This window comes from Rousettus aegyptiacus, unplaced genomic scaffold (genome assembly GCF_014176215.1).
Source record: "Rousettus aegyptiacus isolate mRouAeg1 unplaced genomic scaffold, mRouAeg1.p scaffold_m13_p_8, whole genome shotgun sequence".
Lineage (NCBI taxonomy): Eukaryota > Metazoa > Chordata > Mammalia > Chiroptera > Pteropodidae > Rousettus > Rousettus aegyptiacus.
Window position 1 is genome coordinate 10,065,355 of NW_023416311.1, and position 26,912 is coordinate 10,092,266.

General features: G+C 57.2%; 2 protein-coding genes across 9 annotated transcripts; one reads left to right on the forward strand and one right to left on the reverse strand.

Moving 5' to 3' along the window:
• Positions 1–12,579, reverse strand: LITAFD (LITAF domain containing). 3 transcript variants are annotated; one of them, XM_036225646.1, is made up of 6 exons: positions 11,408–11,536; positions 7,282–11,181; positions 3,569–6,410; positions 1,825–1,911; positions 360–504; positions 1–129 (listed from the first exon to the last, which is right to left on the reverse strand). In XM_036225646.1, exons 3-6 carry the CDS (start codon positions 3,681–3,683, stop codon positions 21–23), a joined length of 456 nt encoding a protein of 151 aa, XP_036081539.1. In that variant the 5' UTR covers positions 3,684–6,410; positions 7,282–11,181; positions 11,408–11,536; the 3' UTR covers positions 1–20. The 3 variants fall into 3 exon arrangements, 1 of the variants encoding a protein (XP_036081539.1); XR_004952517.1 differs by lacking the exons at positions 1–129; positions 360–504; positions 1,825–1,911 and adding an exon at positions 12,180–12,579 and having other exon boundaries at positions 5,834–6,410; positions 7,282–9,929; positions 10,853–11,181; positions 11,408–11,695; XR_004952518.1 differs by lacking the exons at positions 1–129; positions 360–504; positions 1,825–1,911 and adding an exon at positions 12,180–12,579 and having other exon boundaries at positions 5,834–6,410; positions 7,282–9,929; positions 11,408–11,695.
• On the forward strand, positions 11,599–25,362 carry CARHSP1 (calcium regulated heat stable protein 1). 6 transcript variants are annotated; one of them, XM_016154103.2, is made up of 5 exons: positions 11,638–11,690; positions 12,124–12,180; positions 20,542–20,706; positions 21,481–21,603; positions 23,321–25,362. In XM_016154103.2, exons 2-5 carry the CDS (start codon positions 12,161–12,163, stop codon positions 23,481–23,483), a joined length of 471 nt encoding a protein of 156 aa, XP_016009589.1. In that variant the 5' UTR covers positions 11,638–11,690; positions 12,124–12,160; the 3' UTR covers positions 23,484–25,362. The 6 variants fall into 6 exon arrangements, with proteins under 6 accessions (XP_016009587.1, XP_016009589.1, XP_016009585.1 ...); XM_016154099.2 differs by having other exon boundaries at positions 11,673–11,813; XM_016154101.2 differs by lacking the exon at positions 12,124–12,180 and having other exon boundaries at positions 11,599–11,690.
• The last annotated feature ends 1,550 nt before the right edge of the window (positions 25,363–26,912 follow it).

Here is a 26,912-nt window from a genome sequence, read left to right on the forward strand (position 1 = left end):
TCGCTTAACCGACGTTTACTTCACAAGCGTTTGTAGCGGAAGAGTTCGCTGCGGCACACCGGGCACATGTGCCTCACGTCCATCAGGCTGTCCACGCAGAAGGGGACGAGACAGCAGCCCAGGGCACACCTGTGGCCTCAGGAGCAGCAGGCCGTGGGCGGGGGCCGGGCCGGGGCGTGCTGGACTCGCCGGTGGCCCAGCCGAGCCGGGCGCGCCCCATCCTCGGTCCCGCCCTGTCCCCGCCCCCAGGCGCCCCACGCGCCGGCCCCCCACCCCACGCGCCGGCCCCCCGCCCCCAGGCATCGGCCCCCCCACCCCCAGAAGGCCCTCCGCCACCAGTGCTCAGGGCCCCCACGCACCCGAACATGAAGAGGCCCGTACACAGCAGCCAGGTGAGGATCCCCGGGGTCGGGGTGGTCACCGTGATGATGTAGTTCCCGCAGTACGGACACGGTAACTGGATGGGTATGGCGGACACTATCGTAGGCATGCCGGTGAACACAGCTTGGGGGCGAGGAGGGGACAGGTCAGACTCCACGGCCCCCTCCGCGTCCTCCCCGCTGTCTGCCGCTGCGGGGGCCCCCCCACGGCACGCCCCACTCCGCGGGGGCTCCGTGCTCCCCTGAGCAGCCCAGGCCTTCCAGGCGGACCCCCGTGTCCCCTTGCGGCCCCTTTCCCTTCCACTGCCAACCATCAGGGCTCAGGGGCCTTCCTCAGTCCAGACACTGCCTGCTGTGCTCAGGGCGGCCCGCAAATTCGGGAGGGTGTCTGCGTTTCCACTTGATGAAGCTTCGGTGAGACAGATCCCCAGCACACTCCGCCCATGCATGGATCATTCCCTTTTGGGTTTTCGTTTGACTCAGCCAGAGCTGGTTTTTAACCCTGCAGCTAAAACGCTCCGACTGACACCCTTACTAAGCAGTTGCATTGAAAAAAAAAAAAAAAAACCGAAAAAGCAAAAACGAAATCACCACCACCATCAGGAAAACCCCAGAAACCTTCCTGGTGGCATGCTTCTTGTCTGTTCCTCTTGCATTTATTTGCACAGTGGGGCCCCCGGGGAAGTATGGTTAGCTCTCTCCAACCTCGCAGCCCATGTCTACAGCCGCGGGCGTGCGGACAAGGGCGGCCTTTGGTGCTGGCTGAATTTATCACCAGGAAGCCCTATTCCAGTGAGCTCTGGTGTCAGGGCCTGGTCTGGAGGGACTGACCCATGGACTGACCGGAGCCATGGGGAGGGGCTACCACCACTACAGACTGTGGCTGCTGCTTCTGGGGCGCAGGGCGAGGGGGTCCTGGGGTTTGGAGAGCTGATGTGGAGGGATGTGGGCTCCCCGTTTGGCAGAGAACGAAGGAAAGAACTACATGTGGCTAGAAGGTGGGAGGAAGTGGGGGTCCAGGGGCTCTGATGGCCTTCCTGATGGCGAGGATGCTGTCTCTATTCTACCCACCCGGAATTCACAGCGCACCTCGGCAGCCCTCAACCTTCCGTGTTCCCAAATTCTTTGTCAAGTTTGTTTTTTAAAAAAATCACACCAGCCCAAGGGCTCTCTGTGGTTTGGGGTAGTGTGTTCATTTGCAGAGTAGACAACAGGATTTCACTCCTTGACCGTTTCCTGAGCACCTACTGAACACCAGCACCAGCGATTTCACAGTGGAGAGAAGGGCTCATGGCCATGGCCAGTGTGACCACTGTGCACTGCAGGGGGGCCACGGTTGTGAGGCAGGGGAGGAGGGCTTCCCGGAGGAGGTGCCCTTCATTTGCGCGGAGTCTCAGTGGGTGTTCGGGGCAAGGAGAGGAAGCAGGTGGTGGGCATCACTCACCTTTTTGAACAAGCTGGGGGCCTGGGAAGTACGCCGGAGGAGGTGATTGAGGTCGTGACTCCGGCGGGGACAGATTCGGTAGCGGCTCTTTGGGGAGAAAAAAGGAAAAATGTCCTCAGCTCTGAAGACTCACCCAGCTGAGCATTGGGCCAGCCTGAGGGGGTCTCCCATTTTTCAGGAGAGAAAGCCGAGGCCGAGAGGAGCGGATGAGGTTCCCCGCGGTCGCAGAGCGGGCAGCCGGAGGAGGGGCGGCGAACCCAGGCATTTCCCACTGCAGCTGCAAGGATGTGAGCTCTTCCTCGAGCCAGTGCCAGAAAGTCGAGGAGCAGAGGTTGCCCGGAGCCCCATAACCTACTTTTTTTGTTGTTTTTAAATCTCGAGCATTTATTTCCTGCCAGACTCTGCCCTCAACACTGTACATCCCTCACTCCGTTCGCTCCTGCCCAAACACCAGCCAAGTTATTCCAGTTTCGCCGATGTGGAGAGTCACCTCAGAGAGGTTCAGTAACTTGCCTGAGGTCCCCAGCAAATAAGCATCAGAGTCAAGGACGGAATTTGATGGGCCCGCCTCCAGAGCACATGTTACTAAGGGTCAGCCCCTTGTCTCTGGTCATAATGGCTCCAAAAAGGGTCAACGGTCTATCTGTTCCTTCTGGGAAGGGCTGTTTGGACCCAGGGCCTGCCTCCGTTCTTCCCACACGTGGCTACCTCCCGACCCGAAAGGGGCTTCGCACAGTATGTGGACACCCAGCTCTGTCCCTCACCTCCCAGTAGTCGGTCCTTGGCTGGCCCTTGGGAACCAGGAGGAATTTCTGAATGAGCCCTGGGTGCAGGTGGAAGGCTGTTTGGACAAGGAATTCTGGGATCCTGGGTCCCCCGAGTGTGGTCTGGGAGAGGGGCGGTTGGAAGACCCGTAATTTTAATGACAGTGTGGGCAAAGGATGGGGGTCCCTGGTGTTTCAATGGGAACCACGAGGATGCTTTGCATGGCAACCCACCCCTCTCAAGGAAAGGAGCCCCATGGTGTGAGGGGAGCCTGGGTGCGCCCCTCCCAGAGCCTCCCCCTAGAGTCGGAGAAACCAGAAGACCGGAAGCTCCCCTCCCCCGCCACAGTTTAGACTCCATGGGAACAAGAAAAGGTTTCGTGCCGCCTGCCGCCCCCAGCAGCCCTGCCACGAGCTCGTTTTCGTACCCATTTTACAGGTGGAAGTCAGAAATTAAGTCCCTGGCCCAGGGCTGCCAACTACAAAGCCATTCTGATCCCACACTGAGTTAGCAACTGCCCAGCCCTGCGTCTGCCATCTCTTTTAATCCTCTCAACCATCTTTCAGATGAGAAAAAACAGATTCAAGAGATTCAGTGACTTCCCCAGGCGCGCATCGGCGTGGCCAGGACCTCCAGCCCACCCTGCCCCATCAGTCTGGGTGTCCTTGGCCTCACGGGGATGGGTCAGGGGAGGGGAGCAGGTCATACCTGATATAGGGGAGTCATTAGCTTTGTCCTGCAATTCTCCTGTGGCACTTTAAAAGAAGGCACAGGATGTCAGAGGCCCCACTTTGTCCCCTTTGGGTCTTGTGGCCCCCGGGTTGGTGAGGTACAGCAGGACTTGGGGTAGGGACTTAGGATAGGAATCGACCCCCAGCTCAGCCAGGGGACATATAGTGTCCTGCTTTCTGAGGGTTCCCCCGCATCAGCCTGTCCCTGGCCTCTCCCACCCCAGGCACCTGAGTGGAGGGACCCTTACCCTGGGGACACTTCCATCTTGATTCCTCGGAGGTGCTTTGTTCCAGCAACGGTATCCGGGCAGCATCGGGTTCCAAGCTCTGAGCGGATGAGCTCTTGTTCTTAGCTGTCTTCATCACGGCCTGGTTGCCTGTGGACAGGAATGTAGGCCTCCCCCGGCGCCCGGCGCTGGGCCTGGCTCAAGTGGAACAGCCATTGTGACATGTGTCCTCAGAAGGGCCAGAGGGGTGGGGGGGCCTCAGCTGGAGGGACCTCTGAAGACGGCCTTCCCCACTTGTCCACTGGCCCCCGCTGCGGGCGGAGGGGGAGCCGGCGCCATGGTTCGGGGCAGGGTGGGAGGATGGATCCAGACCCTTACAGAATCCGATGAGAGCTAGCGATTCCGCTTTGAGGAACTTCCTGCTGTATGCAAGGTCTAGCTGTGAGGATGCTCGTGTCCTCTTATTTAGAAATGTAGGCAGGCATATTCACACATGTACATACGCACATGTATATATGTATATGCCCGTGTGTACACGTATGCCTATGTGTCTATGCATGTACGGATGTGCAAACACAGATATGTGCATACGCACATGTACACATGTACCACAGGTGTATACACACATTTCTCTCTCTGTGTGTGTATCACAAATCCAACTGCCTCTCCTGCTTGTGTAGCTGTGTGAGTTTGTGTGAGATTTTCACTTTCTCTAATCCTCTATCCCCTGGCTTACTCATCTGTAAATTGGCGATGATAGTTATAGGGTTGTTAGGAGATCAAAGAACAGAACCCAGGTAATGGGTTTGTCCAAGTGCAGAGAATGATGCCAGCATTGTCATGGTGAAGTCCAGAAGAACCGTTCCCAATCGCAGAGGGTGGCCTCTGTGCCCGGGCTGGCTCAGTGCCTTCCTCGGGGTCAGAGCCAGGATGCGTGAGAACAAAGGCACACAGCGAGGTCTGTGCACTTGGCCACTGTACCATTTGGCGTATCATGTTGCTGCAAAACATTGGGGAACGTTCGAGAGAGCCCGCTCGTCTATCAGGCTGGCAGAAACCAGAGGTGATGGCCAGTCTGGGAGAAACGGAATTTGGTGATATCTAGTGGAGTTATAGACGTGGTACTTTTTCGAGAACTCCATCCCAAAGATAAACTAGCAACACCATATCAAATCACGTAGGCACAAGGCTATTCACTGAAGCAGCAAAAAACTGGACATAACCCACACGTGTCTATCCGTCTAGCTACTCTGCAGCTACAGAAAATACAGGGAGGAAAGGGAGCAAGGAAGGGAGAGAGAGAGAGGGTAGGGGGGAGGAGAGGAAGGAGAAAAAAGGGAAAAAATGATTTTAAAAATCTATATTTATTAATATGTTGTAGTCTCTCCAGGATGTACTAAGAAAAGCAAACGATATATACCACTACTTTCTGTCCAAGGAAACAGGGAGAGAGCTACATCATTTCCAAGAAGAAATAAAGGATTAATTTAAAAAAATAAAGTGGTTGACGTTGAGGAAGGCAGGGATGAAAGCGAGCCCTCTCTAAATATACTTCGTTTTATGAGCTTGACTTTGGAACCATATCATTACGTTTACTAATTAAAAAGGAAGTACATAAAAAAGAAAAAAAACAAAAAGGAAAAAAAGCAACACTGAGAAACGGAAAGCAACCCAAATCAAACAAATGGGACTGCATATCGAGATTTCCTACACGGGACACAAAGCACAGCCATAAAAGAAAAACTTAAAATACAACTTCATCAGGGCTGAGAGTACCCGCTCTTCAAAAGACACCGCAGATAAAACAGAAGGCAAGGCACAGGATGGAAGATTTGCAGTGTGTGTGTGTGACAAAGGGCAGGCATCCAGAATATGAAAGAACTCTTTCAACTCAATAATAGTTTTTTTTTTTTTAAATGCAATATTAACAGTGGGAGAAAGACTTGAACAGATGCTTCATGAAAGAAAACGTAGGAATGGCCAATATGCACATGAAAATATGCTCAGCATCTCTAGCCATCTAGGAAATGCAAATTAAAAACCATAGGGACCAATAAATAGTTAGGTTGTGAAAAACAATCTCAAGTGTTGACAAGCGTTTGGAACTACCGCTTCGGCCTCGTATACTGCCGGAGTGAGTATAAAATGATACATCACTTTGGAAAACCGACAGTTTCATAAAAAGGCAAACTCATGTTCACCTGTGCCCAGCAATCCCGCTCCCAGCTTTTTACCCAGGAGAAATAAAAACATATGTTCAAAAAAAAAAAGACCTGCATGAGAAAATTCATAATAGCCAAATTTTAGAAACAATTCAAATGTTTATCAGCGGGTGAGTGGATAAACAAATAGTGCGTATTTATACCAAGGATTGCCGCATAGCAATCAAAGGACGAATTTTAGCGAGGTGAATACATCTCAGAAAACGGATTTCAAAAAAAAGAAACCTGAACTAAAAGAGCACAGGGCCTGTGGTTCTGTTTATTTGAAGTTCTGGCACGGGCCACGCTGTGACCTGTGGTGACCTTCCGTGAGGTTGGGGACAGAGTCAGCGTGCAGGCCGCTGTGCCCAGCACAGCAAGCGCCACTTACGTCACGGGCACTGAGGGTTTCCGCACGAGTCCAGTTGTTTTTCCGCTGATGGGGGGCGGGGAAGTGTCTTGAGGAGGAAGCCCTTTCCTAATTGCCACAAAGGCGTTGTCCTCCTGGAGGAAAGAAACACTGGGCTCCGGGTGACCGTCCTGCCTCCTCGGTGTCAGGCCCTTCCCCACGCCCATGGCGCCCACGCTCTTGTTGTCCCGGTGGCTGAGAATCGGTGCCGACTGCATCCCCCAGCGCTCATCATGGAGAAGGTGCTCAGTAACTGTAGGTTGAATGCGCAAATGGATGAATGAACGAATCAACACATGCAAGAGCGAATGGACACTCCACGCATCACAGCCTGGCCCATTCGGCTTGAAATCCCCTGGATGTGACTCCGCTGGACTTGACGGACTTGAGGTTGCACATCTTGGAAAGGGATTGGGGACTGCCTCCTATGGGGATTTTGAGGACGACGGTCCCCCTTTACAAAGGGTTGGGATCCTGGCAGCGTTTCTGAATGGGACCCTCGGAGGGCACATGAATGAGAGCTGATGGGCAGTGCGCTCGGGCGCCGACCATCCCCGCCATAGCCACCAGGGGGCAGCACAAGGCTGCGCGGGTCAGACTCGCCTCCCGCTTCAGGGCTCTGGGTCTGAGCGATCCCCATTTTGAGAGGTTGCCCCTGCCACCCTCCCTTTAGAACTAGTCTGGTGTCCTCACCCTGCCCTGGGCTGAGGACTTCTGTCCCACCCCATCTCCTTCAGGCCAGGCTGGAAGGAGTGAGGAATCGTAGAGAGGGCTTGAGGCTGTGGGGGACCGGCTTAGAGCCATCTCTCTCCACCCAGATACAGGGCCCCCTTCAGGGAGCCATAAGACCTGGCTGGGCTCCTCCTGGGCCTCTTCTGGGAGGATTAGTTTTCTGTGAGGCTCAGGGCTCCCGGAGGATTGTTTTGTTGTTATTTGTTTTTAACCTCCCCGCCCGCCCCCCGCCCCCCAAATAAGGCCTGGCTTAGAAGAGGAAGAAATTGGTTAAAGCATGGGCTCTGTCACTCCTAGCTGTGTGACCTCAGGCAGCATGGTCACCTCTCTGAGTCTCAGTTTCCTCCTCTGCAAAACAGATCTAATACAAAAATTCGGTGAGACTGTTTTACCTTGCTGGCCGATCCTTCACCCACGCCTACTTTCTGTTCGGTCCATCTTGCCCCCGGGTCTTTGCACTTGCTGTTTCTGTGCTCAGAATGCTCTTTTCCAAGATATCCTATGGTTTATTTCATCGTCAGACTCTCAGCTGACATGCCGTTCCTCACAGAGAGCTGCTGTGGGCCCCTTGGGTTGGGGGGAGCAGCCACACTCGACCACACCGCCTGGTTCAGTTTTCACAGCGGTGACCTCTGGAATTAACTGGTCGTGTATTAGTTTACTTGTCACTGTCTGTGCAAACGTCAGCTCCATGAGGGCAGGGTGCTCGTTGATTTTGTTCACAGCTCTCTCTCCAGTACCCGGCACAGTGCTTGAGACATAGGAGATGCTCAATGAAGATTCGTTGCACGAATGACGAAGGAAAGAGATCTGTGTGGAATGCTTAGCTCTGTGCCCGGGCACGTAGAAAGCTTGCGGCATGTTAGCAATCAATGACAATAACCATGACAATAATAAATTAGATAAGCAGAGTCATGAAAGCCAGGGCAAGGGGCAGGAAGGAGCTTGTGGTTTTGGCAGCTGAGGGCCCTGGGAAGCCCCTATGGCCCCCTTCTGCTTTGTGACCCTGGGCACTTTACTCACCGTCTCTGGGCTATGCTTTCTTTTCAGGCAGTAAGGAAGACTCTGAAGCCTGGGCTGCTTAAGGGGAAAAGCAGACGGGACATTGTTTCTTTCCTGCTCCTCCTGTCTTCCCAGAAAGGCCCAGCTCCCAGGGAGGGGATGAGATAAGGAAGAAGGAATCCAGAAGAATGAGTTGTTTCTGCAAGATCATGCTCCTGATTGGGGAGAGGGGCTGGGCTTTGCAGAGAGCCCGCCCTTCCCTCTCTCCCTGCCCATCAGGGAGGTTCTGTCTGCTCTGTGGGCACTGGGAGCCTGGAGCCTTGGGTGCAGACGTGCTGGGTCATACTGGGACGTCCCCTAACCTCTCTGGGCAGATCTCCCGCTCTGCCAACCACCCTGTCTCCTTCTCTTCCTTCCAGCTTGTGGTGAGCTGGAGGTGGGTGGTGTATGAGGCTTGTGGGCTGCTGTGGGCGCCCCTACCCTGAGCCCCTTTGCTCACTCAGGGAGAGGGAGTGGAGGACGAGTTCCATTACCTAGGCACCCCAGATGGAAGGGTGCCAGTTACCTCCTCCCTGGCCACTGCCATCTAGCCCCTGCCCTCAGACCCTCGGACGGATTCCACCTCACCCTGCCCTGCCTGCCTGGGGGAGGAGGGGGGACTATTCCTAGACTGAGAAAGCTCTTGGGGTTGGGGGTTTGGGGGTGCCCAGGAAGCCGTGTGATGGGGGAGTGTGTGGTTACACGTTTGCTGGGGGAGGGATATGTGTTTGGGAGATATCGGTGTTGTGTCTGTGTCGTATCTGCTCAGGGTGTGTGTGTCCGTGACGATCTCGTCTTCACGGGGTGTCTGTGTGTGTGTCCATGCATCTCGGGTGGCCTGGGTGTCTGTGTCCATGTGGGAGGGGTGTGGGGGGGCCCTGGGTGTGGGGTGTGCTCACACAGCAGGCTGGGTCCATCTTTTCTCCCCTTCAGCCGGTCGCCCTTGGACTTAGCCCTGAGCGGGTTCTAGTTTCAAGAGCTGCCCGGAGAGTGTTGGGGTGGGGTCAGCCCCTCCCTCCACTGGCCTACCCACCACCCACCCCGGGCCCAGGGTGGAGTTTGCACCTCACTCTCAACTGCGGGATCTTCCGGTGCCATTTTTCAGAGGGGGAAACTGAGTCATCCACCAGGCCCCTCATCCTCGACAGGTCTCTCTACATCCCACAGCACTGCTGCGGCCCTCGTTTCTTCAACATGTAATTTGCTGAGCACCTACTATGTGTCAGGCATGGAAAACCAAGCCAGGCAGACGAGGTGCCTGCCCTGGGAAGCTCACATTTTAGTGGGGGAAGCACATGCCAGACACGGTCACGAGGGGAAAAGGGTAAAATGACAATGAGGAGGATGGGACGGACTGACTGGGGAGGCACAACCTTTAGTTCAGGTGGGGGAAGGGACCCCTCGTTTGAGGAGTAATGACCAGAAAGAGGCACCGGGGGAAGATGTGGGGGAGTCCATTCACCTGCTGTCCAACCCTGGAGCCTGCTTGCCAAGCTCAGCACAGCCGGATGGCGGCCCCCTTCACCCCGCTCGCCAAGATATGCCCCAGAAAGATGTACAACGGCCTCTCAAAATGGCGTGGGAGTTAGAAGGAAATAGGAAATGCTGCAGACTATTTATTTGTCTGCCCTTAGCAGCAGGGCGAAAACTCCAGGAGCCGAACAGGAAAGGATGGCCGGATTTGACCACGCGGAGGAGGCGAGCCTGCCCGTGGGCGCTGGGTGGTGACGCCACGTGTCGGGGTGGGTTCGTCCGCTCCAACAAATGCACCAGCCCGGCGAGGATGCCGACAGTGGGGGAGGCTGTGCACATGTGGGGGAAGGGGGACAATCCCACGTAGTGTTTCACCGACACAAGACAGAGAATTAACCGGTAGATGAAATAATGAAAGGTTCAGGTGAGACCTCTAAGGGGAGCACGCCGATGTGCGATGGCTGGAACTGCAGCAGCTGTTTTGGCCCATGAGGCAACCTCGGGGCTAGAAGCCAAATGGTAAAGGCTGTTGGAGCAAGAACGTGAGACACTCAAGTCTTTGAGGACGACAGACCTGCTGTGCTAACCCTTGTCGTCTTCCACATGACAGAGATATAAACCTCCCACCTGCGTACGCTTTCTGCTGGAGTTTTCTTACCTTCAGTTAAGTCAGACCTGAAGTGTTACAGCGGAAGAGCTGGGATTTTATTTACGGAGCAATAAGGAGTTACTGAAGGGTTTTGAGCATGGGAGGGACATGGTGACAAAGATTCTCCCCTTGACCAGACTTTTAGTCAGACTCCTCTGAGCCCTCTGCTTGACTAAACTGGACCCCAGGCTCCTGTCTTTGTCCTCGTAGAGTCCAGTTTTAGCAAGAATCCTGTCAAGTTGCTTTGGCCAGAATCCCATACCCTCAGTATCTCTGATCACCCTTGATATTTGACCAAATTCCTCATCTCCCACTAACCCCCGAGTGATGTCCCATCACCCCGGCCTGCTTTCTGCAAGAATCCAGCTCAGCCGATTTAGCCAGAATCTCTCCTGACCGCTGATATTTCCTCTTAGTAATGCCGCCCCCTCCCCACTGCCCCTTGGCTAGAAATTCCCACTTTTCCTTGTATTTGGAGTTGAGCGCAATCTCTCTCCCTGAACCGCAGAACCCCACTGCAGTACTTCCTAGACCTACTGCAATAGTCCTGAATTAAGTCTGTCTTACCCTTTTAACAAGTGTCACGAGTAATTTTTTTCTTTAACAATGGTTTTGAAAGATCATTCTGGCTGCTGCACAGAAAACTGGAGCGTGGGCATGGGATGAGGGGGAGGCATTAGGGATGGGTGACAGACAGTAGAGGCCTAAGTCACGATAAGGAGAAATGAAGACAGGTAGGTTGACGGGAGTTAAACTTTGGAGGGAGAGGTCTCCGTTTCATCCCTGCTTTAAGCCCTTACCTGGCTGCCATCACTCTTAAAGACGAAGCTCCCTAACTGAGAGCCATGCGCTTAGCCCACTCTGGCGAGCGCTGGTGGTCTCATCCCACGCTCTCTCATTTCAGGGCTTTTGCACGTGCTCTGTGTAGCCTCACTTGGGAACGTCCTTTCCTTTGTTTGATTCCTGATCTTCTGGAAGATCTCAGGTCAATTAACACCTTCCAGAGAAGCTCCTCCTGGTCCTCCAGTTAGCTGACTATCCCTGCCTTTGTTTGATTCCTGATCTTCTGGAAGATCTCAGGTCAATTAACACCTTCCAGAGAAGCTTCTCCTGGTCCTCCAGTTAGCTGCTGTGGACACGGTGGGATTTTATACCACTGTGTGATTACTGGTTTAATATCTGCCTCACCTATTGGAGTGTAACACTCCAAGGGGCAGGGCCAGTGTGAGCTCTGTTCAGTCTAGGGCTTGGAACAGAGCTCACGTGCAATAAATATTTGTCGGATGGCTGGCTGGCTTTACTGGGCAGAACATTTAGGCTAGATCTCTTTATTAACTGTTGGGTCAAAGTCTTACCATTTAGCCAGTGTCAGATAGAGCCGAGAGGGTAGGCTGATGTCACAGGCTGCAGGAGGCTTAAGCAGTGGCAGTCTTGTCTGAGGGTGGGACACTTGCTGAGCCATGGAGGCTTATCCAGCTCACCACATGACATCCTGGTTATTGGTTATGAGTTATCGACCTGTCTGCCACCTCACCAGGCTGTGCCTCCTCTGGGGCGGGGACTGGGTGGACATATTTTTATTTTTGAGTGCTCAGCGCCCAACACAGAGGCTGGCATGGACGACACATCCAGTGAATGGTAAACTGGGAGAAGGAAGAAAAAAGGACAGTTTTAGCCATTGCAAAGTGCCATAGACAGGGCAGCTTAAACAACAGAAATGTATTTCTTGTAGTTCTGGAGGATGAGAACTCCAAGATCAAGGTACCGGCCAATCTGGGCCTTGGCGGAGGGCCCGTTTCCTGGCTTGTAGACAGCTGTCTCCTCACTGTCTCCGTGTGCTTGTGGGGGGACTTGTGGGGAGGGAGAGAGGGTGGTGGACAGAGCTGGTGGGCTCCCGCAGTTCCGCCCCCACTCTTGGGCCCTGTGGTCCCAGGACAATTACAAGTTGCCTCCCCTCTCCTGGAGTCTGTGACGGGGCCGGGGGGAGGTCGGAGGGGTGGGTAGGTCGGTCGCTTCTCTGTCTGTGCCTCAGTTTCCTCTCCAGTAAAGTGAGTAACATCATTTACCGCAGAGACAGAGGACTCAAGGAGCGAGTGGAAATTAAGAAGATGATGAAACAAAACAAACCGTAAGAGACAACGAAATCAACAGCCTTCTCTCACTTTTTCTTTCTTCGCATTGCCTTTTTTGTTTTCTTCCTCCCTTCTGTTCTTTGTTTCTTCCCCTTCTGCCTCCCTTCACTCCTTCCTGTCGGAAACTTAATCTCTGGTAAAACCGAGGCGCCCCGGGCCCATCCGGATTCTGGAGCGAAGGTCAGGTGGGGGCCGGACCCGACCCGCGAGCTTAGGAGAGGGACCTGCACTGGCGCGAAGACAGGATTCTCCCACTTTTCAGGGGAGCTTTCTGACCGCGGGTGCAGCACAGGCGGGCACTGCCCCCGGCCCCAGCGCGGGACGAGGGGCCGTGTCGCCCCCCGCCCCCCAGGCCCAGCGTCCCGCGCGCGGACACAAAGGTCCGTCCCAGCTGCTCCCGCCGCTGCTCGCGGGCGGGCCCGGGCTCCTGCCTGCGCCCCCATTGGCTGGGAACTCCTGGAGGCGGGTCCGGGGCGGGGCCTCCGCCGGCCCGCCCCGCGGACCACGCCCCTCCCCTGCTTCGCTCGCGCAGTCGGAGCCCAGCAGCTGGCGGAGCGGACCTGTAGTCAGGTAGGGACCTTTTACCTGGCTCTCAGGAGGGATGTGGCGGGGTGCCCTAGCCCCGAGGCCTGGGAGCCGCCGGGATGGGACCTCGGCCTCCCCTGCGCCTCTGCCCCCATTCGACCCCGTGGTGCAGGGTCTTCCAGCTCGCTGGCAGGGGGCTCAGACCTGGGTCCCTCCAGGCCCCTAGGACAAGCGCTGGCCGCCGGGGCCTGTTTGGGGAGAGCGAGTTACTCCTCCCTGGGGAAGGGTGGGTGTGGCAGCCGCTGGCGGGTTTGGGAGTCGGGTAGCAAGCACTTCCCGCCTGATTTGTGCGTGCTGGGGAAACCCCCTTCTCGCCCCTGCCTCCTCTTCGCTTTCGCCCGTGCGCTGGAGCGTGGATGGGGTGACTTGTGGTGCGGTGGGGCGAGGCGCTGGGGGCGCCGCTTGAGGAGGTGGAGCCAGGCCGACCGCGCCAGCTGTGGGCTGGGCGACGGGACCTCGGCCAGGCCAGGCGGGGGAGGTGGGAGCGGGGCTGGCGCCGCGCGATTGGCCGCCTCTGGGGGAGGAGGAGCCGCTGGGCGCTCGCCGAGTGTGTTTGCGCCGGGGTGGGGGGCCCTTAGGCGATGCAGGAAACTCACCCCGCGCCCACAGCCTCCGTCTCCGCCGGCCTCGCTGGCAGCCCCATGGGGGAGGACGGAAGCGCACGTCCTTATCGGTTTTTATGAAGGAAGCCCCTGGCCCTCACTGCCTTTCTGGGATTGGAGTGGATGTGTGTCCTGGCGTTGGGGGAGCGCAGATCACCCCGCTCCAGGCAAGGCCTTCGTTCTCTTCCGCCGGGGTGTCTCTTTGCAAAATAGGCCCCTCGGATCCTCAGTTTCCCCTTCTGTAGACTGGGGCTACAACTTTTCCTAGCGTGGCGCGGTGCGTGAGAATGAAAGGAGATGGCAGAGCCAGTGCGGGGAGAAAGGTTCGCGACTCTTCAATGTTTTACTTGCTCTTTTGTTGATACTTCTCAGTCTCTTCGCTCCCGGTCTTGCCTCTCCAGTCTGTTCGCCAGGGGGAGCTCAGAAAAACAATCGGTTCCATAGAACCTCTGGCTTAAAATCGTCCACTGATGTCCCCACTGTCGTCTAAGTGCCAAAACTTCTCAACAGAAGGGCGATCTTTCCCCCCTCTGCCTCCTGCCCGCCCTCCCTTCCCCTGGGCCTTTGCGCCTGCTGGTCCCTCTGCCAGGAGACTTCCCTGCTCCTGAAATGACCCCGCTCCCTCCTTCCGGTCAGGGACCTCCCCACCTCCTTCTTCTCCCTACTCCCTGAGGTCCTTGATGACCTCGGGTTGCCCCCACTGGCCCGGGAGCCCCCCTAGGGCCAGAGCAGGGTCCTGAAACCCATCTTGCGGGTCGGGGCGTCGGAATGACCAGAGCAGGACCCAGCTTGGGCCCCCAGGGTCCTGCGGCGGGGTTGAGGGTAGGTTCCCTTGGGAGGGGACTAGTTTTTCTTTGTCCTGTCGAGTGGAAAAGTCAGGGCATTTGGTTTGTGTCCCATCAGCAGGGACAGGAATGGGAGGGATCATTCTAGATGGCGCCCTGCCTGACAGTTCCACCAGGAAAGGCTCAACTATTGTTGACCCAGACCACTGTCGCTGGCACCCTCCAGTCTGTACAAAGTTCCTGGGCCTGGGAGGTTGCGCCATTATTGTCCCCTTCCCTTTTGACAGATGAAGGAGCCAAGGCAAGGTCACTTGCCAGGGGTCACAGAGGAAGTGAAGAGCAGAGTCAGGCCTGAAACTCAGTCCGCCACCAGGGTGGTGGCGGGGGAGGGGGTGGAACGCCGGAGAGCTAGAAGTGCTGGGGGCACCGCGTTGGCGAGTTACCAGCCAGGGCTTGCGCTCCCCCAGGAGGGGCTGTCGGGGCTGAGCGGGGGCAGCGCGGGGTGCCGGGTGATGGGGCGCTGGGTAACCATCTTTCTGCGGGGCGGGGCCGAGCGGAGGCGCTAACTGCGGTCAGGTGGCGGTGCCGGAGGGCCGCACTCTGGTTCCCGGCACGCCGGTCCTGGGGTTTCCGGCCTCTTCCCAGCACTCGGAGGCCCCAAGGGGGAGGCTTTGTTTAGGGCTTTGCTCGCCTGGAAGGGGGCTCAGCTGATCTCCGCCCCCCGGATGCGGGTGTCGGGGTTGCAACCTCCTGCCGTTTGTATTTCCGTGAAGGCAGGTCCGCCCAGGGCTGGAGCTGGGCGAGGGCTTCCTCCGGCCAGGCCGTACCTCCCACCTTGATCTCCCTCCTGTCCCCCTTATTTTCCCCTTTTATTCCCCGTTGACTCCCCCATTCCCCTTTGACTCCTCTGGCTTGACTCTTTACCCCTCTCCAAGACTCGCTGCCACATTTCCCTGCTCCCTTTCCTTACCTTCGCCTCCTCTGCCACGGCCCTCCCCACCCCTCCCTCCCCCAGAGCCAGGCTCCTGAACAATGAAGCTGGCCTGGAGATCTTCTGCCTGGGGCTCATCGTGGGCCCCTCCGGCTTCCTGGGACCCCTCTGTGCGCCCTTAGCCGATTCACCCTGCCCCTCGCTTTCCTGCCCTCAGTTCTGCCAGGCTAGGTCTCAGCTGGGCTAGAGGCAGGAAGCAGGGGCAGGAGGGCATTTCTGCCTCAATTTATGGACCCTGACTGTTCTAGAGCCTCACCCCCCACCCCGATTCCTTTCCACCCTCTTACACTGCTGATAGGTGGGCAGGTCTCACCAGCCCACATCGACCCACACTGCTGCTGTGTGTTCTGAGATCCAGCAGCCTCTCCCTCCCTGTGAGCCCCTTAGAAATGGAGGCTCTCAGGCCTCACTCCCCTCCTTCAGGACCAGAGCCAGCATTTTATCTCCATCCCCAAAGGTTAAAGTGTGAGAAGAGCTGGCTTACACCTGTCCGAGCTGTGGCTTCCTCATCCTTAGAATGGGGACGATTACAGTGCCAGCCCTGCGGGGCTGATCCACATCAGATGAAGCCAGTTAACAGACGTAAGCACCAGCACAGAGCCTGACACGGAGGTCAGTGCACAGTGGACATCACGCCCTCACTAACCCCCACCCCCAGGTTCTCCAGTGCCCCGTCCCCTTCCGTTCGTGTGGACTAGGATTCACCCTTGCCTGCCAGCGGTGGTCCGGACCTGGGCCTGGGAGGTGTTGGAACGTGATGTCCAGCCCCAGCCTCCCCTAGCCAGAAACGCATGGAAGGTTCAAGGCACCCCCACTTTTCAGAGTGGGGAGCTTGGAAATAAAAATAGGCGTGGAGAGGTCTGGCTTTGATGAGAACCGTGCTGAGAATGAAGCTCCCAACTTGAACCCAGCTCTTGTTCCCCATCTTCCTGCCCTTGAGGATCGTCTGAAAGCTACCAAGAATGGAGCCCTGGGATATGAACTGCGAACTCCCTTTCACTAAAGTGTAAATGACTGACAGCCCTGCCAAGGCTCCCCTCCCTGGAGTAAGCCACTGGCTCCTTGGCTTAAAGACATTTGTCCTTGATATAATTGGTGGCTTTGAGGCCGAGAGGGCAGATTGGGGAGTTAACAGGGCCTCTGCATGATTTGGTCTCCAGTCCCCAGATATGTGGGTGGGCCTAGGAGGGGCCAGGAAGACTGGATCCTGCCGGGCTGAACTCTCCCTAGGACCTGTATGGCCTGTGGAAAATTCCCAGCTATTTCGGGCCGAGCCCCTCCTCCGCCCTTTCCTGGGTAAAGGCCCTGCTGACACACTCCTCCCTGGGGGATGGCGGGGTGGGAGTTGCTTCCTCCCCACCCCCCAAGCCCTGGGTTCTCCTCCCCTGGCCGGGCACTCCTCAGAACCTAGGGGTGCTGACTGGGGAAGGGAGAGCATGGCCAGCGGCTCACCTGGGACCACCTGCTTTAAAAACGCAGTCCCTCACCCATCCTCCTTTTCCCTGCTTGCTTTTTCACCGTCGGACACACTGTCTGTTTCACCGGCTTGTTTATTAGCTTCCCAAGCCAGGCGAGTCACTTGACACTTTGCGCCTCAGTTTTCCCATCAGTGAAATGGGGATGAAATGAACCTAGATGTGTGGCGTGCTGATAACACTGCCTGGCCCCTGCCGGCTGCCCTTATTGTCCTGGGGGTGTGGGTCTCCCTGCACATAAGCCCCTGGAGAGCAGGAACTTTGCTGTCGTGGGTTCTGTTTCCTGTACATGGTGGATGGCCAGGAACTTAGTTGAATAGGAGGCAGCATTCTTTAAGGTTGTCTGGTGCCAGCGCAGGCACCCAGCGTGCTTGGGGCAGGGTGCAGCCCCACCTGGCTCACTGGTGTGCGCACACAGGCAGTGACAAGCCTGGTCCGCAGGCCCATGCGTGCACACACGTGTGCATGTGTTTAGATACACAGATTGGCTCCAGAGAGCCATGTTTGTGTGCACACACGTGCCACACAAGGGCACAGTCAAACACACCCACACAGTCGTGCACACACACACACACAAATCACATGCACACACAGCACAGCAGCTATGGCCCGCTTTGGGCATGACATTTGGTCTGAGTTTGCTGCAGGCCAGTGGCCTATCCCAGGGGCCTAGGGCCTCTTGACAGCCTGAGTTTCAGGCACCTGTCTGTAAACTCCCAGCAGTAAGGAGCTGAGGGGTTCAGGGGCCTCATCTCATAGTGGACTAGCCACGGAAGGTGGGCCTTGCCTCTTCTCGGGCGCTCCAAGGCCACCCCTGGTGTTGCTAGGGGAGCAGTTTCTGGTTAGAAGCGTGGACTGTGTCAGTAGGTGGGGCCGGGGCTGCCACACTCGCCCCCCCATGTGTGTGTGTGTGTTGGGGGGCTCATGCAAATGAGCCCTAGAGCCTGCTCCTCGGTGACTGGCCACGCCCTCTCTGAGCTGTTTTCCTTGCAGCTGGACTTTGACCTAGGCCTCCCCCACACAGAAGCCATTCACTCCTCCTCCTCCCCCCCACCCCCCCTTCCCGCCAGGCCCATGGGGGTGGGCTGGCCTGTGCCAGGCCTGCTGCAGCTGCCCAGCTGCTCCTGGGCTCAGATGGGCCCTGAGAGGGGGCGGGGCGGGGGGCTGCTCACGGCTCCCCCTCCCTTCCCTCCCGAGTCGCTCGCTCTTTCAGTGCCTCAGTTTCTGTCAGGTGAGCACTAAGGAACGGAGCTACCTCCCGCTGGGCCGTGCAAGGCGCTGAGCACACACACAGTCAAGTGCACAGTGAACGCCACGGGGGGGCCGTGGGTTCTGATGCTGGTTAAGTGGCAGCCACAGTCAGTGCTGGACCCTAGGGACGCAGGGGGCCCCGGAGCCGCCCTCAGCTTGCTCACCTCCCAAGGTCATGGAATTCTCTTGGCATCTCTGAGGGACGGAGTGTTTCGGGGGAGTCGAGATGGCTGGAGTGACAAGAGAAGGGCCTGCTTTATTACCCCAGGAGTGATGGGCATGGCAAGGGGCGTGGGGACAGACAGACAGACAGACAGACGGATGTGAAGAAAGACTCACGCAGTGATGACGAGCTGGCCCTACCCTCTTTTCACCTCACCTCTTGGCTCTCACCCCCTCCATCCCCAGCGCCCACCACACAGTGTCCTTGCTGACCTCAGTGGTACCTGGGCCTTTGTCGAGGTCAGGGCCGAGGTCAGGGCCTTCGCACAGGCTTTGCCCCCACCCCCGCCTGGAAGGGCCTCCTCCTGTTCTTCGAATGGGTGAGTCTCGCTTATTGTTCAGGGCCCAGCTTGTACTCTCATTAGTGGAGCCTCGCCTCCCCCCCGTTCTCGCCTCCCACACCCCGTTACTTTGTTCTCTCCTGTGCATCTCTTATTGACCCTTTTGACAATCCGTAATGGTTTTGTTCGTGTATTGATTTACCTGTTTATTCTCCGGCTGCAAGTTCAGCCTTGCGTCTCTAGTACCACAGACAGGAGGACCTGGCCCTGGGCACAAATTTGTTGAATGACTTTTCGACGACAGTTACACAGCAGTCGTAGTGACACTTACCGCTCACTCGTTCTGGGCAGGTGGCGTGCTGAGCGCCCGGCATGTTGTTCTTTCATTTCAACTTCGCGGTGATGGTATGAAGTCAGGATTATTCTAATCTCCATTTTCCAGACATGGAAAGCGACGTCCAGAGAGGTTAAGTAACTTGCCCAAGATCACACAGCAACTGGTGTGATTTGGAGTCCGATGCGCCCGAGGGAGGTTATGAGTAGAAGTGGTGAGGGCAGTTCCCCGCCTCACCCTGGTGTCTCCGGGGTCACTGTGGTCCCAGCTGCTGTCCTGGGAGGTCTGGGCGGGGCCCTCCTTGCTCTGGGCTTGTCCCCTTCCCAGAACCCCATGTGTTGGAACATTCCAGGACTCTATGACCTGTGCCGGTGGGTCGTGCTGGAGTCCTGACCCCCAGTGGAGCAGCCAGGGCCTTTTTGAGGTGGGGGCTCCCCGGTCTCGCGGTCCTCCCTGGCCGTGGCTGCAGCTGAGAGAAGAGTCAGGAGGTAGTAGCTATGCCGCTTCCTCCAGAAGGCCACCGGGCCTTCTCCCTTCCCAGCCAGACAGATCTGAGACTGGACTGTGGAGGGCGGGGGCTGAGGGGGTGTGGGGGAGGTTGTCCTTTAGGGGAGGAGTCGGGCCTGGCTCTTGGTGATTTGGGTTGGGGACAGAGGGGACATTGCTGCCCCAAGGCCACATAGTTACTAGAAATGCGGTAAGCAGAGGGCGAACTGGGAGTTCAGGATTGTCAGAACTGCTAGTTTTTTGCATGGTAGCAGAAAACCTGGATTTTGAGGCAAACTCCTGGGATGTTTAAAAGATAGCTCATGTTTTAAATTTGAAAACCCCGTGTGCGCCACATAAAGCCTCTCACCGTGCGAACTTGGCTGACGTCCGAGCTCGGGCCTCTCCCCTTCGCCTCGAGTACCATCGCCAGCCCCGGGCAGGGGCCTGACTGATGCCCACCCAGCCGCCCTACCTCGCAGATGTGGAAATAAGCCCAGAGTGGGAAAACGGCTTACCCAAGGCCCTCTGGCTCCCGGGCTTTGACCTTGAGCCAAGGCCACATTAGAGCCGCCACCTTTGTTGTCTAGTCACATATCCGGTGTTCGTAGGGTCCAGAGGTCACGTCCTGCATAAGGCAGCCGCTCTGGAGCCCACTCCCCTCAGCCCGGCTGCTGGCTCTCATCACACCCACCTTTGATACATGATGGTATTGCTGGGCGGAAATTCACGCGGATCTGAGTGAGGGGCCCGGTGGAGATGCTGCCTTTGAAGTGCCCCTGTCCTTTTGGGTCCCTCTCCTGGATGCAGGCGTGTGGGAGCCCCTGGGATCCAAACTTGGGGTCGGAGCCGCTCCTGGGTTGGTGTCGTGGAGGTTCCTGGAGGAACACGGTGTGCCGTTCCCTTTTTTTTTTTACCTCCCCTTCCCCGAGGTGTCTGGCAGTTAGCAGGGGTCAGGAAGTGCCTGCTGAGTAGCTGGAGCCCTGATCCTAGGTATAGGTGATGTGGCCTGTCCCCCTGCCCCCTCGCCTGGCTCCGCCCTCCCTTTCACGAAGTGCCCCCAGGTCTGTGCCGGGCATCCTCGTCATGGGGATCAGCTGGCATTTCCGTGCACGGCTGTAGTGGAGGAGGCCCATGGCTGCCGCAGAACCCAGGCGAGGTGCTCGACTCAGCTGGGCAAGCCGGCGTGTTTGCGGGGACGTGACCTCCAGGCCGAGTGAGCTGGAGCCTGCATTCCACAGCCAGTGAGCCGCAGGTGGCAGGCTCTCTGACGTGGGTGTGGAGATGCATCTGGGAGCCCTCCTTGCCAGGCGTGAGCCCCTGAGAGCCCCCTGTCTCTCTGCAGGTCAGCCATGTCATCCGAACCTCCTCCGCCACCACAGCCCCCCACCCACCAGGCTTCGGTTGGGCTGCTGGACACCCAACGGGTCCGTGACCGCTCACCATCCCCTCTCCGGGGCAATGTGGTCCCCAGCCCGCTGCCCACTCGCCGGACGAGGACCTTCTCCGCGTGAGTCTTGGGCTGGTGGGGGGTGGGAGGGATGGGGAGTGGGGGGCAGGTTCCTGAGCCAGGCCTCTGCCCGAGGCCAGAAAGTCGCTGTGTGTCTGGCCTTCTCTGTGCCTCAGTGTCCCTCTCTGTCGAATGGGGAGACTTGGGGTTGGGGTAAGAAACTGGGAAGGGTGAGAAACTGGGAAGGTGCCTCGTGAACTCCGGACGGCACTGCCCCAGGCCCGCCCGAGCCTGTCGTCATCAGCTGGCGTTAAGGGGTTGAGGTCACGACAGGCGAGAAGTCGCTGGGGTCGTAACGCACCGGGCTTTCACCACGCACCAGCCTCATCTCCCGTGAGACCCTGACTTCCTCAGCTGCAAAATGGGGACAGCAGCAGGGTGGCCACAGCGCTACAAAGGGCCCACGTGTGCCGGCAGATTCAGACCTCAGGCCCAAGGAGCTGAGGCTGCTGCTGCTGCTGTCATCGATGAATTGTCATCAGAAAGATTCTCAGAGAGCTTTCTGTCTAACCCCCTCTTTTCAGACGGGGAAACTGAGGCCTGAGAAAATCCGCCAAGGTCATCCAGAGTCCCTCTGACTGGATTCTGTGTGACCGGCTCTCAGAGTTGTGCAGTGTACAACGTGCACGGTTGTACACGGTGGCCCCGGCCAGGACGCCCCGGGGCACAGCCGTGGGCAGGGACTGTGTGGAGCTGGGTGTGCGGCCTGAGAGGAGGTGGTGGCGGTCCTGGAGGGCTAGTGGCGGCCTCTCACACTTTCCCCCTCTCGGTCAGGACGGTGAGGGCCTCACAGGGCCCCGTCTACAGAGGAGTCTGCAAATGCTTCTGTCGGTCCAAGGGCCACGGCTTCATCACCCCGGCCGACGGCGGCCCCGATATCTTCCTGCACATCTCCGAGTGAGTCAGTGGCGGGTCCGCGTGGTCCGGGGCCACGGCGGGCACCGTCGTGCCGCCTCAGAGGCAGGGAGAGTGCGCGGCTGGGACGGGTACTGGGTAGAAAGGTGTGAGCCCGGGCACGTGTGACCGGCGTGTGGCTGTGTGCAGAGGCGGGGCTGTGAGACTACTTGGGGGTGTTGGTGTGTCGGATGCTGCAGGTGACAGTGTGTTTGTGACCGTGGAGAACCACTGGGGTGGGGCCCAGTGCCTGGGTGTCTGGTGGGTGGGCAGGGGCGCCCCTGGGAGTCAGGGGAGCTGTGTTTGTTGGGCTTCGGGCGGTTTCTTGCCCTGCCTCGGGGGAAGCAGCTTGGTGAGGCTGGGGGCCGCTGGCCCCTCTGCTCCAGGAAGGAAGTTTGGAGCTGGACCCTTTTTCTGGGCACTGATGTCCTTCCTTCCTGATTGTTGGGAAGCCCTCGCAGGGCCTGGGGCGGGGCCCGCCCATCCTAAGCCCCGAGGCTGGAGGACGTGCTGCAGCCGGCGCCTCACTTCCGGTCTTCTAGGTAGCCTTCAGATGTGGGGGCACCCGATCTGGTACTCCTACTCCTACCCCACTCTTTGGTCACGGCATGCCCTGATCTTTTATGTCACTTGTGGGACATCCTGCCCTACACGGCACACCTGGCAATAGACAGAAATCACGTTTTTGAAAATTAGGTCCTACTGCAAATGTCTCCTGCGATGCAGACATCCCCCCCCCGCCCCCCACCACACACACATTATTACACATCGGGTCTTAAGTAGGCCCCCTGTGCGGCGTAGACCTGAGAAAGATGCTAAAGCAATGCGTCTGATGTGCGTACGAACACTGACATGGATGTGTGTCCGTGTATTGCCATATTGCCTGTTTTCTGAAAGGGTTTGTAGTGGTTACAAGGGTCCACGTGGGGCACCATGAAAGAAATAAATTAGCAAGTAGGAAAGACCACAGATACTGTGAGGCCCGGTTCCACTGCGAGGAGTGGCTGCATGTCTATTCCTGAGCTTCCTGGTGGCCAAGTCAAGGAACGAAGCCCCATTTGCAATGCGATTCTTCCTTCGAGACAAACCAGTTCTGGGGAGCCGGCTGGCCCTGACATTCAGGATCTGATGAGGACTCCTAGGGTCTCGTCAGGGAGGTGTCAAGATGGGTCCCTCACCATCACAGTGGGACAGTGACTCGTGTCCTGTAGAAAGTGAAGGTATCTTCTGGGGGTGGTCTCAAGGGAGAGGACCCTTCCTAGGACTCGCTTTCAGCAGGAGAGGGTCTTTCTCGAAGGCTCCCTGGGGAATACTGGGGAGCAGAGGTGCAGCCCGGCTGCGGGGGCGCCTGGGCCATCGCAGCTTCCATGTGAGGGGCTCGTGTCTCTCGCTCACGCTGGCTCTCTCTGCTCTTCTGCCCACACGACCCATGTCGCCCACGTTTACCGTGCGGAGTGAGCACCTCCAGATGGCTGAACTTTGTCTCAGCATTTAGAGGCCCCTAGGGAAGCAGCTGATAGGGTTAGAGGCTGCTCAGCCATAGGCAGAGGCCGGGCTGGCGGGCCGCCCCAGAAGCACGGTGGCTCCGTCCGATGGCAGGGCAGAAGGGGCAGTTCCTCTGGAAGGGTGGCCCTCTGACCAGCAGGGGTCTGGCGTCCTGGGGCTTCACGTGGGGCTCTTCTGAGTGCCAGGCACTGAGTGTCCCCTCCCTCTTCTGCAGCGTGGAAGGGGAGTACGTCCCCATGGAAGGCGACGAGGTCACGTATAAGATGTGCTCCATCCCGCCCAAGAACGAGAAGCTGCAGGCCGTGGAGGTGGTCATCACTCACCTGGCACCGGGCACCAAGCACGAGACTTGGTCTGGCCACGTCGTCAGCTCCTAGGAGAGGCCAGAAGCACCCCTTCTCCTGGGCTTGTGGGAGACTCTGGGGAGGAGGAGGCGGGACCAGACTGGAGATGACATTCTATTGCCTGCGATACGGCTTCACGCGGGGGAGTGTGTTCCCTTTCAAGAATCTCCTTGGAGGCAGGAGAGTTGGGGGCAGGCACGGGGCTGCTCTCAGCCACCAGCACAGCCTCTGACCAGCGCGACCACCTCACCATCTGAAACTATTAAAAGCATTGAAAAAGGAGAGGCGCGCGGCTGGTGGCTGAGCAGAGGGTCCGAGCCCAGCCCAGGGGTGGGTCACTTGGTACTTTTCCAGCCCGCAGAGTCCCTTGTCCGTGTCCCCCTGGAGTCGGAGGCTCAGAATTCCGCTGGGTGGAGGGCGACGTGGACGCTGTGTTCCCCCTGCTGTGAATTCCCACCCATGCCCCCCCCCCCCCTTCTCTCTGTGGCCCTGGGCAGAGCAGGCTTTTCTGATTCTTGGCTTGGTTGGTTGGTTTCAGGGTAGCTGGCTTCAGGGGGCAGAGGGCGGGGAGAGCGGGGGCCTCAGGTGCCTTGGCAGCCGTGCTCAGAGCTCAGTTTTAACCCTTAGAAGTTTGGTCTTTTCCATGTGTCTTCAGCTGGAGGGCTCATGGCTCAGCAGCCATGGCACCTCCCTGTCGTCTAGCAGCTAGCGGGCGGGTGGGAGAAGGCCGTGCGGAGGGGAGGCTGCGTACAAACAGACCATTCTCCTGATCCATCCGGAGAAGAGTAGGTACCTTGCTTCCTGACAGCCTGGTGAAGTCAAACGTTGAAGGACAGATACACCTTTGGTGAAGGGGTTTTCTTGAAAAAAAACAGGTGTGAAGAAATGCTTGGGATTTTTTTTCTTTTTTCTTTTTTTTTTAAATAACAAGCTCTCACCGAGAGCCAGCTCTGTGTGCACTTTGCTGCCGACACTGTGGGCCTTTGTAGATAGTTCCAGTAAACAGATCCTTAGGATTTTATTTGCTGTGGTTTGGCTTTAGTTGTGATTTAAAAATAGAAATAGCTGGGTAATGTGTTTTGAAATACGTGGCTTATACGTAGTCAGGGATCCATTCGTCAACGCGGGAGAGTGAACCTTTTGGGCAGACAAGGATGCTCCAGACAAGACGGGACAGTTGGATGCGGGAGACAGCATCAGCCTCATCGAGTGTCTTCATCCTGGGGACGGGTTTGTCTCTCGGCTCGGGGACGGGACTGCTTGATCTGAAGGGGGAGTGGAAGGCTGGAACGATTTTGCTGATGACCAACTGGGGTGTGTTTTTTAATGAGGCAAATAAGCGCGCTCATGATGTGCGTGCAGTGAGACATCACGGTTAAGTGAGTTGATCTGTTTTTTCCTGGCCTGTTGTCCACCTTACTGGGTCCTCTGCCTCCTGCTTCTGCCTTTTGCGAGGTCCACGGTGGCCTTTTCCTCTCGGGCCTTAGAATTAGAAGTTCCCCAGGTGACCCCGGAGGCCTGTCTGTTGGGTACAGACCACACTTCCAGAGCTACTTCTGCCAAGAGCCTGCATCTTGACGCCTACTCCTCAAGGTGCCCTCGCCTTGGCACGTGGTCCGGGCTGTGTGGGACCCCACCAGGCTCTGCCCTCCAGTGGTAGAATCCTTCGTAAAGGGCTTTTGCGGTCCTTCCTGTGACCATTTCTTCAGCTGATGAGTGTTTCAGAACTGCAGGGTGTCAGACCTGGAAGGGAAGCCCTCCCTGCTCAAACAGGCAATTTACAGAAACTCCTGGAGGCCCTGGGAGGACCTATGGTGTTGGTTACTGAGCTGGGAGTAGCATCCGGGGTTCCTAAATCCAGATCTTGCTCTCCACCTGCCACCTTCCTCTCAATAAAGTTTGCTTTGTGGAAGGCTGCGTGTGTTTTGTTCACAGCAAGGCTGGCTGTGATGGAGCCTTTCCTTTGAGCCAGCAGATAAGGGCGTCTCCCCAAGCCAGGCTGACTCAGTCCTGTTGGTTGTTTACGGCGGGGGGTGGGGGGGGGGGTGTGAGTAAGAAAATGGATTCCCCCTTTTTCTTTAATCATCATTCTCAATTTCTCAATATAGGAGGGCTCAGCAGTAGAAATGTAGCATCCTGACAACAGAAAATGCCAACTCAAGTCAGTGGATAGAGGCCCTGTTGGTACATTTACACTCCAATTGTGTGTGAAGGACCTGTGAGAACAAGGCAGGCCAGACAGGAAGTTCAGAAACGGGGGTGTGGAAGCCCGATTCCTGGAGGGGGCAGGACAGGGAGCTGCCAGAGGCTGGGGTGACAGGTAGGGCTGCTCCCAGAGGGGCTTCGTGTCAGGCTGGGAAGGTAGATAATGGGAGGCAGATAATGCCTTTGGTGGTGCAGAGGTGAACATCTTACAAATACATTGATTTTCAAAGTGTATTAGGAAAAATTAGAAGCAGCCCTTCAAACCTATTTAGGGAGAGGCCAAAGTCGGCATTTAGCTCAAAACCGTGAGCTGTGGACGTGCTAGACTAAGTGACATCACTCAGGTGGCATGAGGGAGGCATTGGCAAAACAGGTGGAGCTGGAAATGAGTGAAGGGGGTTGGAATGAGTTCCAGAATGCAACAGTGGCCTGCTGTGGAGGGGGTCGAGGTGGAAGGGAGCCTGGAGGCCTGGCTGCCTGGTCCGGGTCCCTGCCTGGCTGAGCTCGAGGAGCCCGTGGGGAAGAGGAAGAGGGAGCAGTTCTTGGAAGAGGAACTGATTCAAGGCCACCTCTGCCCCACCCCAATCCACATCTGCCGCAGAGTGCCAGGCCCTTGCCACTCCTCACCCACTTGTCACACAGATCAGAGCCGCCTCCAGTTCCCTCCCTCAGGATGGAGTCCAGCCTCCTCACCAGGTTAAGAAGGGCCTTCCTGGTGGCCTTTCCCTCCGTAGCCACTTGTACCTCCCATCCCCCCTGCCCTCCACTCGGGCCTTTCCCTTGAAGTTTCTTAAGCCCTGAGTGACCTTGAGACCAGGGCCTACTAGCGGGCCAGCTTCTGTAAGTGCTGGGTCGGAGCTTGCCCAAGCCGGCCCCGGGCTGGCTCAGGGCGCCACCTCTGCTTCCCTCTTGCTCAGCACTCAGCCACTGTTTGTTTCCAGTGATGGTGTGGTGATGGTGTCTTTATCCTGCGAACTCCACATCGTCATCTGTAAAGAAGAGCTGAAGTCCTGCCTTATAAGGTTCTTGGGGGCTGACCCGAGTTAGTGATAGTTCACACACACTGTTCGAAGAGTTTACTGAAGTTAAGTTACCCGTGTGCTGGGGACTGAATGTATCCCATTTGACGGATGAGCAAACCGAGGCCGAGATGAACTCGTCCTCAGTGGCACAGCTGGCGAGCAGCATAACTAGGACTTGAATCTTGGCCGCGCTGCCACACACAGAACCTGCTGCTCCGTGAGCATCTGTAAGGTA

Excerpts from the sequence above, each read along its gene's own strand:
- LITAFD (XM_036225646.1), bottom strand. The coding sequence starts at position 3,683 with ATGAAGACAGCTAAGAACAAGAGCTCATCCGCTCAGAGCTTGGAACCC. Across the intron at positions 1,912-3,568 it reads AAGATGGAAGTGTCCCCAGG|AGCCGCTACCGAATCTGTCC; the intron begins GTAAGGGTCCCT and ends TTCTCCCCAAAG. Across the intron at positions 505-1,824 it reads CCCCCAGCTTGTTCAAAAAG|CTGTGTTCACCGGCATGCCT; the intron begins GTGAGTGATGCC and ends CTCGCCCCCAAG.
- CARHSP1 (XM_016154099.2), top strand. The coding sequence starts at position 11,794 with ATGAGAACTCCAAGATCAAG. Across the intron at positions 12,181-20,541 it reads ATGATGAAACAAAACAAACC|GTCAGCCATGTCATCCGAAC; the intron begins GTAAGAGACAAC and ends GTCTCTCTGCAG. Across the intron at positions 20,707-21,480 it reads CGGACGAGGACCTTCTCCGC|GACGGTGAGGGCCTCACAGG; the intron begins GTGAGTCTTGGG and ends CCTCTCGGTCAG.